Below are 19,242 nucleotides of genomic sequence, written 5' to 3' on the forward strand. Positions count from 1 at the left end.
CAGCGTAAACACAGGACATGAGGTACTGCCACCATGCAAAAAGCCACCCACGCACTCAACTCACAGCCCTCATGTGCTAACAGATTGCTATCTGGCATAATCCCACATCACCTACACTGACGCAAAGCTAGGAAACACCCACACAATGGAAAAACTGCTGAACATTGAGAAATCTAGGAAGATCTTTCAAATCATCTTGTGATGGAAAGGACAACCAAAGAGTTCAAGGTGTTCTGATGGATAAGCACCTGAACAGAAAGACTCCAAAGCAGGAAGAAAGAACTAATCTTGCTAAAAAGGAAGGTGACCGGGTCATGACGTCAGAGTGACGGTGTCCGAGTTGGTTTTGTTTATTGCAAACAATGTAACAAGTTTATTAAGAAACAAAACACATCAGACTTTGACAGTGACAGAAGAAGAAAGTTCTGGACTCCTGATCTCCATTAGTAGCCGTAAATATAACCTGCATTTTGCATAACTCTGCAAAAGAAAATGTGAATGAATGTTTGCTTCCATCTACTAGCACAGGAGTTGATAAGTATCAAGATGACTTTATTATAAAGAGGGTCAGTCACACCTCAGAAAACCTAATGTAAATATAACATTTTTGTCTGTTTCATGCATCAATGTGAGGAAGGCTGCATCGGATCACCTGTGTGGAGCGTCCGTGGACATATTAGAGAGACATGGGAGCGATGAGGAGACTGTCAGAGTGGTAACAGCTGATCAGTTATGTGAATTAAATGTTCACTACGTCAGAACTTATTAGAAAAAGTAGTAAAAACTACCTGAAGTGAACACAAAAACTTATTTATAAACTTATTTTTTGAAGTTACCCCCCCCAGTTTTGCTGTTTTCATAAAACTTTTATAACACAATACTGAACAATATGTTTATGGAAACATGACTATTGTCCCTTTGTGATTACAAAACAGGAGCCAGGAGTGTTGTATGTATGCTTCACAGGTCTATCTTCCCTGGAAATCTAAAATGGGCGCATTCATTTACAGCTACGGCAGCACATAAAAGCCTTGGCCTTTTTTATATTTATACCGGAAGTAAACTCGAGCCACACCAGAAGCTGTTGAAATAGTTTGAACTGCTTCATTTTCTGTCTTAAATTGTTTTCTACTCTCCTTTTTTACCCCTCATGTTTACATTGCATCAGTTAAAATGCTCACAAAATAAGAAATAACAATGTACTTAAATCAAAACATAAAACACGACTTGTATTTTGTAAGTTTAAATTGAGTCTAAATTAAAAGATGTTAAACAGTTAATAGTCCAGGTGGAAAAGACCTGGAGGGTTTTGGGAAATACAAGTCAGAAGAGCTAACTGAATCAGAGGTCATAAGGAACGCCTTTTTTCTAGGACCATCCAGGATTTCTAAATGGATTTTTGGATGTTCAGTCTCTGTGATAAGACTCACCAACACAGTAAAGAGTAAGCTCAGCCAAATAAACCAGTGTGTACAATATTTGTGTTTCGACTTGACTGAGTTATGACTCAGAGAGTTGCTGTGACGTTTGATGGCAAATGGTGTAAATTGTGTAACAGGATGCAAGAAATGTTTTCAGAGCACATTATCTGTTCATACCCCATGTTTGTTTACATTCGAAGTGGATAGGATATTTAAATCCTTACCAGGCTTTGTGGATGTGGTCATTTCGCAGGATCTTGACAGGGACCCGAGTCTCCCCAAGAAACACATCCTGAGCCAGATTCTCATTGTTCCACAAATCAACTCTGCAAAGGTAGAAAACAAAAACTGAAATTCAAAGTAAGACACGATTTTTGTTGCTGTGTGTGTGTGTGTGTGTGTGTATATGTGTGTGTGTGTGTTCATCACAAACACATTTCCACCCAACTCCAATATGGTAAAAAAGGTGTCAAATAAATGTCACTACTGAGTGGTGCTTACCTGCTTGTTGCATAAAAGCCAATACAATACTCGTGCAATGACACCACCTCAAATCCAAACCTCAAAACCATGCATGAGTGTTTACCTTTGACTTTTCTAGTCTTACCCAGTGAGCTATGAGTCCACTGTGACGGAAGCCCCACATATCCTTAACCAGAAACCAAGGCTCTCTATCAGTAGTCAGAACACACCAGATCTAAATTCACTTTTTTGTCCTCAAGTTGTTAAGAAATAATTTTTCTTCTGTCAATACTATAGAGGGGAAAAGAGAGAGGGAGAGGTAGAGAACGAAGGAAGGGAGGGAGAGAGAGAGAGAGTCACAGAAAGTGAAACGAACAGATGAGAGAGAGACAAAAAACCCTAACAAACTTACTTGATCTCAAGTTTTTCAATGTCCTCCTCCTCCACTTGGAAATGAGACTTTTTAGAGTAGCTGCTGGACCGTGTGACCTGAGGATGAACATGTCGAGGCTTATTTATACAGGTTTTTGTTTTCCCCCCCTCATGCAATCTAACAATAACCAACCAATCAATCATTTCAAACCTATGATGTGGGTGGACAGCAAAATGTGCCGTTACCTCAAAGAAGAAGGTCTCTTCAAAATGAGGGTTGCTGGTTTTCTTCTTTACTTTTGTTTTCTTTTGGTCAGACCTGAGGAGACACATTACACATTCCCACATTTTACCACATTCTGCCGATGATCAGCAAAACTAATATTTACATGACAATTCTGTATTAAATCTTTTTTTAATCCAGTAATCTTAACAAAGTTGTTATGGCTTTTCTTTCTAGTGATTAGATTATTGCAAATCATTAACTACTACCTCAGTTTACTTTAGCAGCCACACTTGGAATATTCTGACTAAGGCTTTGGTCAGTCAGCATTGTACATTTTATTTGAAATGCTGACATGTTCCTACAGAGGAGAGCACTGTTTTTATTCTGTTTTTTAAAACTGTCTTGAATGAGCCTAACTGGTTTGAGAACTGACTTTGAAAAAAGCATTAATTCACAATCGAATAAACAGGCAGAAATTAAATGTTCATCACCAGAGAGCAACAGATACATTGGTTACACAACAAAAGCTGAAGCCCCCGTTGCAGTGTTCTGCTAGTAACCGCATCACTCTGAGCTCAAGTCCCAAGTGAGTAAAGGTAAAAATGGCACTTCCTATGAGACTACAGGCACGGGCCAAAATTGTTTAGTCGGTTGATCGCAGAGTATTTTGCACAAAATAGGTTGAGTGGAATACTTTACAGATACTTTAGACTGCCAACAATACAAATGTGATACAGTTGCTACAAAGCAATTTATGTTCACAGTGCAGCAGGAAGAGGAACTGCCAGAAAAATAATATATAGATATTAGCTATTATATCCTATTATAACTCAACCTGAAAACTATCCTGAACAGCTGAAAGACACACACACACACTGGGAGCAGCAGACACACAGTCAGGAAAAGGGTTTATTTATTTGATTCCTATTGATCATACAGGTAGTTATCGGGACAAGCCAAAGGATCTGACCTGGCCTGAAAGTACGCTCTCTTTGAATTGCCCTAAGTACTAAGACAGCTCATCAATGAAAGAACGACACATGGGTCCTTATTTACAGACCTTTAATTCATTCTTTACACCTACTACACATATGTACATTAACCACTACATTTCATATCTGGAAAATAGAGGACGGAGACATGGATTTAAATACTACAGTTTGTTGTTGAAGTTGTTATTGTTCTATTGGGGTTATTTAGATTGAGACTTATTTTATGTAATTGATAATGGTTAATATGGTCAAATAATATTACAGCTCACCATTAAGTCAGTCAGTGTTAGGTCAGTGTTCGAGGAACTGAGTAACATGTGCTGAGTAACAACTCGGGCAATCCTGAGTCGTTACTCAGCACATGTTACTCAGCTCCAGCCTGCATAAGTTGCCATGGAAACTGAGCTTGAACTGTGTTGAATTTGCTTTATGGATGACAAATCAACTGGAAACGAGTCAGAAAATATTTCTTCAAAGTAAAAGTGATAATGGATCTAGTTAGTTAAAAACAGGAAAACACTTCTGTACTTCAAACATGTAAAAAATATCACTGTGTATTTGTTGTTAGGAAACTCCTAACTTCCTTTGGTATATGCGTGGCATTCAGAGTTACCTGGCAGGTCCAACGAGTTTTAACTTTTAGTTTGGTACACACTCTGTAATGTTTATTTAAAGGAAGAGTCTTTTTATGTGGTATTATTATTATTATTTTTTAATATACAGATTATTTTTTTGGCCCTTTCAAGCTTTATTTTGATAGAGACAGCTGAAGAGTGACAGGAATGTGGGGAGAGAGACGGGGAATGACATGCAGGAAAGAGCCACAGGTCGGATTCGAACCGTGGGCTTCCCCAGCAAGGACTCAGCCTTCGTACATGGGGTGGCTGCTCTATCAACAAACATTTCTATACTTAAAAACATACACAGAATATCATCGTATGTGTTTGTTTTAAGGAAATTCTAACTTCCTTTGGTATATGTGTGGCATTCAGAGTTACCTGGCAGGTCCAACAAGTGACACGGTGGCATAGGGATCACAGTTCTGCCCGCTGATCAAAGGCAGTCCCTGGCACTCGATTATCCTAGAGGAGGTCACAAAGACATAAAGAGGGACTTCAATAATACAACTACTGTGCAGGGGCACGACATGGACAAGATTTTAGAAAAGAAATCCTTAGTACTGTGTTTATTTACATCATCATCATCATCATCATCATCAGGTGAAGTACTTTTCATTCACGTAGTTACAGATCAGCAGTGATCTACCCTTCTGAATGCTGCTGTGAAGCTAATCATCTTGGAACAAAACTTTTAATATTTCAAGCAGATACAAAGAGACAGACTTTAAAGTCACCCAGACCTTGAGAGGGATTAGCGTTCAACGCTGGGTTTTGAGAGCATAAATGGTAAATAATTTCTTGTTGGTTCAACAGATGCTTGAGTGGAAATGCTGTTACTATTAACCCTCTGTGGTGTGCATCATCACGACACCGAGGAAAAGAAAAGAGGTTTACTTACAACCATTTCTAATAAGTTTGGAGTTTCCAAACACAAACTTAATAGAGTCTTAAAACACTAGACAAATTACTATGCAATTTGAAATTATTTTATATATCATTTGCGTCCAGTTTATCAGTTCTCAGGCTTGTTTTTAAATAGAGATCTTGACTACTGATGCCAGAGAAAACAACAACTGCTGCCAGGCCCTCAATTCTCACACGATCATCAGATTGTCAGCTCTATACAACAGCAGTATGCTCTGATAAACTGCAGCTACAGTCTTCATTTAGAAGAAGTGCTTTGCCCTCATGTTTGGCTTGTGTCACATAGGGACCACTGCTTATTTCACAGGTGTTTGAGGTGACAACAAACAGACACTGTAGGCACCCTAAACAGGATGTGGCTGCTAAGCAGGAGTCACCAGAGAATAAGAATGAATTCAGCCCCATCACTAAGTGAGGCCAGAGGGAGAAGCCAAGCAGAGCGAATGTCAGGATGTTTGTGCCTCATCTTCCAGGGTGTCATGACATTATTCCCTGTAGTCTCCTTTGCATCGCTTTCTTAACTCAACCCCATCTTGCTCTGCTTTGACCATCTCTGGTGACTAATCATGGTGCAGCAGGATAAGCAGAGGGTTATAAACTATGCGTATATGATGAGAGCTGACGGTTTAAGCAAACAATCTAAGTTACACAGTGAATGACGGCAGCAGAAACCACAGCGGTTGCAGTGTGAGAAGAGCAGGCTTCCTGTTCAGATGGCATCACTTCCACCTCATTAACCTGCTCTCCAAGTATGAATGGGGGATGCAAAACAACATATGTAAACAGCATGAGGTCTGAAATACACACACATATGTACTTATGTGCTCCACCTAATGCTTCAATGAGCAGACCGTCCTCCATGTCATTATATGGCAACAGTTTGTGCTTGTGACAACTAAATAAAATAATAATGCTTTGCAATAAAAAGAAACTTAGGATGGGCTGCTAATTTCCACCTTAATACAATTCTTTTTGAAAATAATGATCAGTGGTTGTTGTTAACCGCTTACTGAAACCCCGGCTGTCCAAACTTTTTGTTGTTCAAAAAGTACTAGGGTGGGTAGACAGATCGGGGCGGGTAAAGAACACAAGTCATGTCTAAATGATGATATGGTTTAGAGTCTAGCACAAGAGATACTTCTATTTCCACATCAGCATCCCAAGTTTCATCTGAGAAATATTGACCAAAATGCTTTTTCTTGTCCTCTTTGGACGTCAATAATGTCGACAATGCAGGATGAAAATCCTCCAAAAGGGGCAGGAGGGTGATTAAAATAGATCTAAGCACTGACTTTGGAGCAAATTTTGGATTCTGGGATCAAGCAAAGAGAGGCATCTGAAAATAGTGAAACAGGTTTGAATGATGGAGGTTGAATTTGCAAATATACAATCAATGTACAGGTTCTTAAGATAGTTGCTAGTGCCTAAGATAGCTGGGGAAGAAAAGTTTCACAGTTCAGTCGTTTGGTCGTTTTCCAGAGCTTTAGCAAACACATCCAGTGCCATAACTCCCATAAACATTTTGGACACAAATTTGATGGCATCCTGGATGTTTTCACGGCCTTCTGGCCTGTTTACAATGTGTAGATATCTGCTTCTTGATGTTCACAGCTCTTCACAAACTTGTTCACATCAACACATTGGTGTCAGGATTTGATAAACTCATTTGGTTCAATTTACAACTCGGTTTAAAAATGCCCAGTTAAAGACAAGCAACTGGATGGGAACTCACTTGACTGTCAACAAGGGAACCTTAGTACTCACCGGACTCGTAAGTGTTGGCCTATTGAGCCGTTCTCTGTGATCACTTCATTCAATCGCATCTCCAAGTGAACCTTACCCTGTTGAACATGAGGAGAGGAGAGTGGCTGGTGAGAAGTTACAAATTCAAGTCATGAATGAAAAAAAAAAAAAAAAGTCATGAGATCCCAAGTTAATACAAAGTTGTAAAAGAAGATAAAAAAAGTGGGCTATGGGACGTGCTTGTGAGAAAAAGAACACAATTCCTTCCACCGACCTGATCACTAACCATGATACTCAAGTCATTTTGCTACATATGTAAAAAGCTGCTCATGTCTCTCTCTGTCATTTCTCAAACTGTGTCTTTTTATTCTGAAGACCTTGTCCTCGACCTGTGGCCCCACTCAACCCCTGTTTCATGTCCTTTTAAGTTAATGGAGCTACCATACGTGACAAGAGCCCCAGCAGCTGTGAATTTTGTCATCAGTCAAAGGATCTTTACGGGGTCGGATGTGGTGAAGGCTACCGGTCTCGCCTTCGGAAGTGTCAGAGAGAGAGAGCAAGAGAGAGAGAGAGCAAGAGAGAGAGAGAGAGAGAGAGAGAGAGTGGGCTAAACAAAACGCCCACACACTCTGCACTCTGTCTCTGCAATTCAGCACTTGGCTGAGATGGTGAGTAGTTCTTTCTGATGCAAGATAGGCCTTTAAGCCAATATAATCCTGACTGCTTTGCAAGGATCCAAATGACACAATATAATCAGAAAATTAACACTCGCACCTTTCCTCCCTTTGCACTGGAAAATGAGCTAATACCACTAACAAGGCACACACACACACACACACACACACACACACACACACACACACACACACACACACACACACACACACACACACACACACACACACACACACACACAATGCTCTGTTTGACTACAAACCAAACCAGAGAGGCATTGCAACAACACCTCCATCACACACTGATGTAACTTTTGCAGTTGAAAGTGTCTACTTGTGAGTGAATCAGTGTAGCAGCACATACCCAGAATAGTCTGGCGTGGGCTAATGGCAGCTAGAGTCAACACGTTAGCTACAGCAGCACTGAAGTTGTAGTGTGCTGTAGTTTTCACCCAATAAAAGCAGACCACAAAAACTGATCCGATCAAAGAAAGGTACAGTTGAAACAGAGCAACCCACATACGTGCCCTATATGTGATAGAAACTGGAACTGCACCAAAAAAAAAGATCAATAAAATGCTGAAAGGCAGAAAATAAACAAACAAGCAAAACCGCCACATCAGTCGAGACCAGTACCTATAATATGATAACTATTAGAGGCAAGCTAACTGCTTTAGTACACTGCAGTCTGAATTTCACTTCACAGAAACCTCAATGGCATTGTCGTCAGCCTTGCAAAGCTCACAGAGTGCAACCTTTGTGCAGGTTGACATACTGGTGGTATAAAACAATGACTACCTGGATTTAGGCTGTATGCAAACCATCTTGTATGCAGTCACAACAATAGAATAATAGTTCTATTTGCATGATTTAAAAAAAAAAAGGGGAGTTGGTGACAAATACTTCCATCCAGACTTTTGAAACATTATGTACACTGTTTTTTTTTTTGGTCACATTTAATTCTTGCATAACATACATGACTTTCATAACACCAGCGGTGATCAAATGATGCTACAAGGACATAAACATAATCTCATCTTCCACAGGTTTGTCGTGGCGTTTTCACGATATAGGATTCCTTTTCTAAAAGCCACAGAAATGTTTTACTTCCTTCATGTCATGACATCAAGGGTCTGCCAAAAACATTCCACAGTCTTGCAGATTGGATTTCATTTTCCTGCTACCACACAGCTGTGATACATGCATTCAGTTTTTTCGGTGGGAGCAGTGTCAGCCAATTGGGGACGGGAGTTGAGCCTGTCTCAGGTTTTCAAACTGTAAAAACACACCAGCTTGGACAGAGACTATTAAACCTTACTTTGACATGGAAATGATCTTATCTGTATGCAAATTTTAGATTACGTGCAAGTGAATTTCCTGCTTGTTATGTTGGGGTGCTGTGAGTTGTGAAAGCAATGCATCCCCTGAGCCCGGAGGCAGTGGTGCTGCCTCGTTATCAATGACTTTAGCGGCGACATCCGAGCACGCAGAATTCAAAGTCAAACCCAAAAACAAATCTTGACCAAGATATGACATAAACATGCCAAATTTGAACTACTGTATTTAGGAATGTGCATTTAAAACATTGAATTACCTGGACTTCGGAGTTAGGATCTACTGGGTGAAGGCTAAACCAGTGCTCCTTCCCACTGTATTTACACAGGTCATCCTTCCGGATTGACACCTTGCCTGTGAAGACACAAAACACAAACACACACATTACCCTACAACAGATCCACTCAGAAGAGAAAATACACTTGCATAAGTGCCTTGTTTAGTGCAACTTACCAACAGGTAGTTCCCTTTGGAAAACGCTCTTGGCATAAACATAGAAGGATAAACACTGAAACGGACGTGGAATCTCAAAGTAGAAGTCCTCTCCATAGAAAGGGCTGTAAATAAAAAAAGCACAGGTTTAAGAGGGGGCGGGGCAGGGGGGTAGTGAGTGGTTTAATGTGTGATAAACTGACCTAAATAAGTAGCTATGGCCTGATTTCTTTATTTGAGCTGTGACACCTGTGTGCAACACCAGTGTTATCCGATTTAAAAGTTTGGAGTTCTCTTTCTAAATATCTCTGTGCCACACTGGAGAATAAATAAAAGTCACCATATTAATCTTGTCTATCGAGTCTGAAAATTTAAAACAAATTGGAAAAATTGAACTTATCACATATCATTTCACCTGGTAGGCACCAATACAAAAAAAAAAAAAAAAAAAAAAAAAACTTTTTCAAATATAACAAGTGCATTCAGGCTCACATGAGAAAAAAAACATCTACACCATGAGCAACAGACTGACCTCATTATCACACAAGTATTTTATCTCTGTATCTCTGTAACATGTGAACAAATTGCTTACAGTCGCTGCTGATTGCCGCTTATAAATAATAAAATGATGTTTGCCGACCCTTTATACATCTTATATTCACGTCCACCTAACCTTTCTATAATTCTATGCTGTGTTGGGTAAACTGCGCCAGCCAAAATGTAATAACATTGTCATAACTATGATACAGACAGGCTTTGTTCATTTACTGGGAAGTGAACTGACTGAGCAGAAGGTGGACAACACAGGGTGCCCTTATGACTCATCAGTGTTGTGGGGAATGTTCTTGCTATGTTATGTTGTGTGTGACTTTTGCCATCCTTTCGCTCAAAAACCTTTATTGTCATTTCCTTAACATGCAGTCCAACAGTGTACAAACGCTGTAACGATGATCTCTTTTGTTTTTGTGCTATGAAATTAAAGATAAATAATAAAAGATCTGTGAAATGGGAGCTGTGACGAGTAAAATATCATAAAAAATATCTTGAAAGTCAAATGAAAAAAGAGGGCAGACTTCTTATTTAAAGTGCTGAGAAGTGCCATTTGTTGAACAGGCAGATAACACAGCTAAAAACCACAGAGGAAAAACAATCTACTGAGAGAAGCCTTTATTCTGCTTGCAACTTCAAACATTCCCATGTCAACCACACAAGATGAGGAAGGAAGGAAGGAAAGAAGGGTATTTTCACTAATAATAATAAAAATCATCCACTATACCTACTAACACTGTGCTGTGTGATGTAAGGACTGTCAGTGTGATTTCAATTTACAAAATTATGTTGTTTAAATTACTAATTTCAAGTAAACTGTGATTAAAAATGAACAATGTTAGTGTGTTTTACACATGTGAAGAGTTTTTATCAGAGTGAAACATGCATGAAACATCAATCTGATTGTTCACTTTACCGTGTAAGGTTATACGTCAACATCAGAAAATCTCTTATACACCATCTCTTCTGTTCAGCACGGTACCGACTGCCCAGTAGGAGCTGGCACAAACACAGAGGGCCCAAGCATCTGTGCCACTCGGCCCTGCCAACATAACTACCTCACGAGCAAGACCGCGAGCTAGACAGCTTGATCTGACATAGCCGATTGTAGGTTAAGCACTACCTCGATGTACGTGCTGCCTGCAGATGGACCACCTGTCCCAAACAGACTGAACAGTGCAGTGCTTAGACAGTTGTGCTGGATTAACAGTTCATATGCTCGAGTAAAACTAAAATCCCCTGTCTTTTAAATTTGTCTTACAAGTTGACAAAGTTTGGAGGAAAAAAAAAATAAACGTATGTATTGGCAGCTGGCATAAACACCTTGGTGGACACTTGCTTGGTGTATAAAATAACCTGAAGGAGTGTTTCCCTGTTAAACATTACTGAAGTTTAGGGATTATGTACCTTAATAAATCATACTTTACAATTCCATTTCTTCCATGGTGAAATCAGCCTTGTAGAAAGACATATCTCTATAAATATATTCCACTAATATTAAGAGAATAATCCTGTATCTCTTTACAATTTATGCATCTTGGATGGTGAAACATCTTGCACGACACTTCCGCACTGGTGTTTGGTCAACACATCCAGCGTACACCCACACGCCCTCCTCAATATCACATGGATCTATGCACTTGTAACCTCCTTATTCTGTACACACTCAAACACACACCCACTATACTACCTTCCCTTCTGTTGTTGTCATCCTAGCTTCTGATAATAATGCCAGAATGCCAGGTAGAGCCACTTGACCACAATTGTTTGAACATGCCTGCTTTATCCGATGGATTAGCGGCAATTAGAGCTTCCATACAGCCTTTAAACCATTAGAAACACGAGCCCGTCAAATAAAAGAAACACAGCGGGCCAAATCTGAGTGATTATTAAGATGTGCTATCCAGAGGCTAAGGTAGTTGAGAGTGACAGAGAGAAAGACATGGGAGAGCGTGGGAGGACACACTTCCTCAGAGACTATAAAATCCTTTTGAACGGCACCGAAATCAGGAGAGGAAAAAAAAAAAAAGAAAAAGAAAAGAGCTGTTGTGAAATACCTAGAGAAGGCAGGCCCATCTCCCACACCTTTCCCTGAATTGCTTGTGAACATGTAGCTATTGGTAAAATAGCTCATTTCAGTCTGAATCACTTCATGTTCCCCAGCTAGAATCGTTACTTTGCACACGTATAGCTCTGAGTCACATATTGACAGCCTGTGAGATGTAATCAAAGAGTTGATTTTAAAATGGGCCTGCAACAAACAGAAATAGTCAAGAGTTTACTGTAACCGTTTCCGCATGAGAGGTTTCCTCAACATCTACATTTCATATGAGTAATGAGACTGAATAGTATGTTCAAAAGCACTCCTCCTCCCTTTTATCTCGGAAAATTGATGTATATACTGTACTGAGAAGTCTAGATAATCATTCCACATGAGCATTAATATCACAATATTAATTTCAGGAATCATGACAGCAATTACGTCAGCTCAGATTTTGTTTGTAGTGACAACTATCAATAAAAACCACTGCCGCTATGAAGCTAAGCAGTCATTCAAACCAACATCCACTACAACAGTGACTACTAGTTTAAAAATGTACCGCGAGGAGGAAATGGTACAAATAAGACACCGAACAAGAAAACTGTCTGTCATAAACAGCGGGTCGATTTTCATTTCTTGTACAGCAAACATCACACGCATGACTGGACATGATAAAACCCAGAGATGCTGAAATGTCTGGACACAGCCTCAGAGTTGCCTTAATCATCACATGGATACTTTTCTTCGACTGATGATCTGACCGGTTGTTTATGTATGTAAATGTAAGAGGTGATTTCACACTTTCTTTAACCTGTACTATTCTGTATTAGCCAGTGAGATTTTACCATTTTATTGCAATCTACACTATAAAATTTGCCAAACTCTACCATGCTACAAGTAAAAAAAAAAAAAAAAAGACATGAAATTCTCTCTCCCTTTAAAAGTTCAATGTTTATATTGATGTTGTTCTAAATTAGGGATGTACGATATAGGTTTTTTAAAAAAATAAAACAAAATCAAATCAGTGATTATTTTGCCATATTTACAATTACTGCGACATGAGTCACTGATTCAATTTTTGCGTCAAAATTTTCATTTTCAGTGAAAAGGAAAGCACAATGATGTGACATTTATGTTTTCTCACATCCGAGGAACAAGATTTTGTAGATACACTGTATTGCCACAGCATTACAGGACTTTATTATAATTTTTATTTTTATTTAATTTTTATATTTTGATTAATTGTGCAGCCCTACTCTAAACTAGAAGATATCCATTCTGTGCTACATTAACTGAGACTGCCGAGTCAACTTAGTGTTTTGCAAATTCTTAATTATTACGTAGCCCAGCGCCATTTCATGTAACTTATGATATAAATCATTATTTATGAAATGTAATAAAGTGTAATGTTTGTTGGCAGTTTACTGTAACGTCAACATAATTCACCACTTCACTGTACACAGCTGTAAAACTACAGCCCCAGCTGGAAAAAAATAAAAAGAAGAAGATGGAGTTTGGAAATATAAACAATATGTAAATTTACTCCACACATAAAAAGAAAAAAAGAAAAAAAGAAGTGACTCGCTGCTTACCTGACGCTTTTGTCAAACACCTTGGTGCGGAACACCTCCTCCTGATCCAGACTTATGGTGCAAAAGGTGCAGAGATCCCTTTGTCGATTTGGACCTGAGACTGGACCTAGGTTCTTAGCTTCACCTGCAGCACAAAGAGAAGAGCATCATTACTATCTCTGCTATTAATTAATTAATTACAAAAACAAATGCACGTGTGCTGCATATAAACCACATATACACAGAGGTAACAGAGCTTTCAGATAATCCCCATCCCTGTACCATTCAATAACATTAAATCTTACAGGTGTTCTTGACTGAGATGTGAATTAAAGTGGCAGTCCTAAAGTCTCACAACTCTGAAAATATATTTAAAAAAAAAACATGATTTCGAAATTAAAATAAAAGGGTTCATTTCACTGAAGCTGACACGTGACAAACTAATCTTAAAATCAATATAAAGCACATGTGATTGCAATCATACATGGCAAACTTTGAGAATATGCTTTTACAATCAGCATCTTCATGTTCATATGGGGACGCTGGCTCTTGCCAGTTGTCAGGGCAAGCTGCAGAGCGGATGTAGCTGAAGTAGACTTGAGGCTCCTATGTGGTTAAAAACATGAAACATTGACTTCCTCAGCATAACCAATGGTGACGGTACAGCGCTGATTCACAAATGACAAACACCTTTGTCACACACACACACACTACATTGCACGCAGACTCAGATTACATGGCATAGAGCTTTGTGCAAGCCATGCGTAATCAATCACCAAATCAAAGCCAGATAAGATGACCCCGAGTCTCCAGAACAGCTAAATGACAGTTACTCAAACATAGGGCTATCAATAACTTCACAACGAGTCCAGTGGTGGATTATAGGGGCAAAGACAAAGTAGTCTAAATGGGTCCTCTAGCTTTGTATAGGTACCCTAAGCCCAGGTGAAGACCTAATTAAGAAAAAGCCACCAGTGAGATCAGCTTTTTAAACAGGCTATTAATAATGGTGTATGGCTAATCTTAGGAACGGCCGGTGAAAACAGCAAAGTTGCCACTAAGCTCAGGCCAGGATGACCTGGTGGGAGTAGAGCACACAAGCACATATGGTATACTGTGGCCAAGCAAACCTGCTGCCATCTCTTTCGAATACACTAAAACAGAAGCATGTCACCTCGTGGAAACCATGACCTAAAGGTCAGAGAGTAAACAACGCCGGACTGAAGACTGCTTTGTCATTTTAACAAGCGGCCTTTTCCTGATTTTACTCTGACAGTGAAGCAAACGAGGACGCGTATCAAAAGCACGCCGGCCGTCTAAAAAACTGCTCTAAGAGTACATCTTCACAGAATGCCACCTCCATTGATGTAGGCTAAAGGAAAAAGGACAAAGTGTGAACGAGGAAGAATGGAGTTTCGTAAGACTGCAAAGTGAGTTACATGCCATTGTAGTTCCTCTATTTTGTTCTGCTTAACGTTTTCTCATCAATTCATAGTAGTGAAACTGCACACTATTGTGTGCCTATGCATACGTGCCATACTAGTTAGCCATGTTCACCTTGCAGTACACATATCCAGTTAAGAAACATCCATATCTTGTAATGACACGGTCGAAAAACTTCTTTAGAAACACAAGTAAGCAGTACAGTTTTGTCATAACACATTCAAAAAACAACAATAATTCTTCTAAAGACTGACCGCAGTGAAGTCTACTTTCTCCCCCACGCTGACATGAAGCAATGCCACTGGGGCAAATTTAATCCTAACCATAATCAATTACCTCAAACACCGACAGGACGGTGCAGCAGCAGGTAGACTAATGGACGTGTGTTAAAGCTGGATATAACCAAATCTGCTGCAGCATATGTAAACAGTCCTAGTCGCACTGTACCTCGATCGTATCCCTTGTTTGGATAAAAGCGACAGCTAAATGACTGTAAATGTAAAAAACGAATAAATGACGCGTGACAGGAACCTGTACGGCTTGTGTCATTAATTTGAATCGTAAAAATGTTACTTCTGACCTCTTAAATTTGAGTAAATGGACGCCAAAACACAGCTTACACATTCAAACAGGTGCTCAGCTGTGTGCTGTAGGTCCTCTGGACCAGCCCAGTCTGAGAATGAGGATGAGGAAACTGGCCTGCTGGCATTTGACATGTTTGTGAGAACATTTGGACTTGATAAACTGTTAATATTATAATAACTACACACTGGAGCTATTTTATTATTATCTGATGCTGCAACTAACTCACCTCCCCTGCACACTTTAATCATGATAGCAAGTGATGAGGCACTTGAAAGAGGTTTCTTGATTAATAATAAAGCCTCCACATGTGAAGTCAAGTGTTCACCAATTAATCAACACACCACTGTGCACTCAAAATCAACAAGATCTATGTATATGAAACACTTGAGAAGCTAATATTAAACTCCACTGAGATGTCGCTTAATATAAATGTTTAATCCTGCATTATTGTCGCTGTAGCATCAGCTCCATGAGCTGGATGTCAGGTGTCTGCGTTGACTCACGTTATTCCTGAATGGGGTTTTAGTAGTAGCTAGCCTTCACAACGTTAAGTTAGCTCACACTTTAGCTCCACACACACACAAAAAACGCCTTTTAATCGGTTCAATTTATAAAAACACACACACAAAACCCCCCGCAGCTCGCTCCGGAAGCTTTAAAGTGTCGTGTCTGTGGAGCCGTGCTCGATGAATGAAAATCATTCATAACACAAAGCTAGTAGCCGAGCTAGCATGCTAGGCTAACAGTTGACGTGAAGCTCCAGGCAGCGGACCGACTCGGCGGACTGAGTCTGCCGTCACACTGTCGGCTCTGTTCAGAGGGAGAGAGAGAGGGAGGACGCCGCGCCCCTCCGGCTTCCCTCCTCTTCTCCGCTCCGCTTGTTTCTACCGACCTCTCTGCCTCCCGGGAGAGACGGAAAACGTCGACCCGCCAGTGGAAACTTACATATTTTACCCCGCAGACTCTGTAAAATCCGAATCCTCGCGTCGTCCTCTTCCGCCATGGTCAGAGCTGACTGCTGTGGCTGCTCCGGTGCATTCAGCGCTGGTTTATCATATCCGTTTATGAATGCAGGCAGAGTGTAGTAAAGCCAGCCCCACTGCCGCGTGACGTCGGGTCCCGTACACACTGGTGTCTTAAAACGTTTTGGCGAAATAAGCAAGCTTCCTCCTCCTCCTCCTCCTCCTCCTCCCGCTGCTGCTGCTGCTGCTGCTTTGGCCAGTCACTTCAATCTGGAGATGGTAGGAGGTTTTAAGAGGATTTGTGCGCTGTTCGCTCATTATGCAACGATAACTAACTAACACTTTGACTTGTGAAGCTATTTGTCCAGCTAATCTGGGCTACCCGTGTATGTGACATGACATGTGAGGGATGATTACCCCTGAAGCAAACACCTGAGGTACACTGGTTTACTTTTTATGACTGTGTAATTGATTGATTGAAAATTATGAAAAAGTACACACATTGTATTTAAATTGTCGACTGACCCTGTTAAAATGTCTGGAAACATACACATTCACAGATAGCTAGTGTATTATTATTATTATTATTATTATTATTATTATTATTATTATTATTATTCGTCTAGCACTCTAGCTAAAAGTTAGCAGGCTACTGAAGAGCCAATTTTGATTTCAACAAAAGACAAATAAATAAGTAACTACCTTTCCAAAACTATATACTAATAAAAACTATTCTCCAGGGGCGTCCAAACTTTTTTATAAGGAGGGGCAGATTTGACAATGTGAAGATGTCCAGGGGAACATTTTAAAATAAAATAATAATAAAAAAAAGAACAATAAAAGTTACATACGCCAATTAGACGTAAAAAAAAAAAGTACAATTCTTCTTTTCTTTCACATCTGGAGTCAGATAACAAAGAATAAATTGTATGTAATACACTTGAACTTGCATGAAGTTGATACACATCTGAACCTCATGTTTATTCTAAACATGACAGACTTATTATGAATAAGTCTATTAACATTTAGGTTGAAAATGTATCACTCCTGCTCTTGTATTTCACAAGATCATTCAGAAAGTAATATTTTGTGTTACATCTACAGATATGTAACACCAGCAGTTATGTCCTTAGAGGTTAACGTTTAGTGCATTCAAATGCTTCGTTATATCAACCAAAAAAAATAAAATCTGGCAGCCATATAATATCTGACAATCCTAGCAGCCCATGAATAATATTTTATAAAAACATGAAATCTGACTGCTGTCAAAATATATGTGATATACAATAAATATATACTTGCTCAAACTATATAGTTTACACAATAAGTAAACACTTTTTCGACATATAATATATAGTTATATATACTATAAATGTATGCTCTCCCAAACTATATATTATATGTCAGGGGTCTTAAACCAGCTCCTTGACCCCTAGGGGGTCCGCAGAGATACTGCAGAGGGTCCGCCAATTTTTGTCATAATAATTGACAAAAATGATAATGAGTAAACTGCAAGTATTAATATGCAATAAAAAGCTACTTTTGACAAAAAAAATACTATTTATATATTATTTACAAATGGTTACATTATGCCAGAATGCGTTATCAATCATAAACACCTATAGGCTAATAACCCAGCATATAAATAGGCTAATAAGGTGAAATAAATATAAAAGTTATTATAAGCCAGGCTTAAGATGTACTGTAACACATGTGGGGGTTTCTGTTCTGTTTGTCTCTCGTCCAAGCGGTCCTTAGGCTAAAAAAAAGTTGAAGACTCCTGTTATATATGATAGCTGTATGCCCATTCGAATTATACTATAAATATATACTCACACGTGACAATATTCTATAACTACTCTCTCAAAATATATAACTGTATACTTTTTTGGATGATATATATATATACTATAGACATATAATCTCTCAAATGATGTATTATATTCTATAATTTGTCTCTCAAACAATAAATTGTTTACAATAGCTATACACTCTTTAAAAAGATATATACTATAGAGATATACTCTTTCAAAGTACATACTATATAGAATAACTACTCCCAAACTAAATATTATATATGGTAGCTATATACTCTTTTGAAAGATATATATTATGACTATACTCTCTCAAATATACAATAACTACACTCTCAATGTACATATTATATACAATAACTATATACTCTCAAACTAAACTCAGAATTGGATGGATTGTCATATGAATGTGAATGCTTGTTTTATTGGAATATACACTATACCTAAATGTCAGTTAATCTGAATAAGAAGACTTTGGACATTTTGCACAGTGAAATATAATCTGTGATTTATTTTTAATTATAGAGATTATTTATTTACCTTAATCTATATTAAAATTCCAGCCCTGTTTCTCCTTTTGACCAAAATGTGACATCCTGTGATCTCTTCTTCTCTTCCAAGGTGATGTTGCTTCAGGCTGGTTGAAACACAGAAACACTGTATACAAAGTCAGGTATGTATACAACTTTTCTAACTAATTTCTGTGTTTTATCTTAGTTTCCAGTTAACACATACTCACTAGTTCACACTTTTATACTGTTAATATCTCACCTAGAGTTCATAGATTTTAAACTGTGCAGTACGTCACAAATTTACTGTTGACGTTAGAAGTATTAATGAAAACTATTTCTTCATTTGTCTTCTTAAAAGAAGATTTTTATTTAGTCTTTCAGTCACAGCCATATAATATTATTATACTATGTATATATATATATATACATATATATATATATAAAATCTGTCTGAAGTGTTTTACAACATTAAAAAATATATAAAACTTATGATTACCATTGCATCATGGCTAATGTACAGTATAAGTAAATGTTCCCAACTATACTACAACAATATGAAAATTT

The 19,242-nt window shown here is 38.6% G+C and overlaps 1 protein-coding gene across 1 annotated transcript in view; it reads right to left on the bottom strand.

Annotated features, from left to right (window-relative positions):
• The window catches only part of rasa2 (RAS p21 protein activator 2), a 28,139-nt gene extending 11,563 nt beyond the window's left edge, over positions 1-16,576 (bottom strand). Inside the window, exons 1-9 of the mRNA XM_027280232.1 lie at positions 16,336-16,576; positions 13,384-13,507; positions 9,223-9,326; positions 9,029-9,123; positions 6,782-6,858; positions 4,472-4,555; positions 2,502-2,574; positions 2,296-2,372; positions 1,646-1,747 (exon numbers count right to left, since the gene is read on the bottom strand). Of these exons, the coding sequence (XP_027136033.1) occupies positions 1,646-1,747; positions 2,296-2,372; positions 2,502-2,574; positions 4,472-4,555; positions 6,782-6,858; positions 9,029-9,123; positions 9,223-9,326; positions 13,384-13,507; positions 16,336-16,393 (794 nt within the window). The 5' untranslated portion in view covers positions 16,394-16,576. The remainder of the gene's footprint in view (positions 1-1,645; positions 1,748-2,295; positions 2,373-2,501; positions 2,575-4,471; positions 4,556-6,781; positions 6,859-9,028; positions 9,124-9,222; positions 9,327-13,383; positions 13,508-16,335) is intronic.
• Between the last annotated feature and the right edge of the window lie 2,666 nt (positions 16,577-19,242).

This window comes from Larimichthys crocea, chromosome VII (assembly GCF_000972845.2).
Source record: "Larimichthys crocea isolate SSNF chromosome VII, L_crocea_2.0, whole genome shotgun sequence".
NCBI classification, from domain to species: domain Eukaryota; kingdom Metazoa; phylum Chordata; class Actinopteri; family Sciaenidae; genus Larimichthys; species Larimichthys crocea.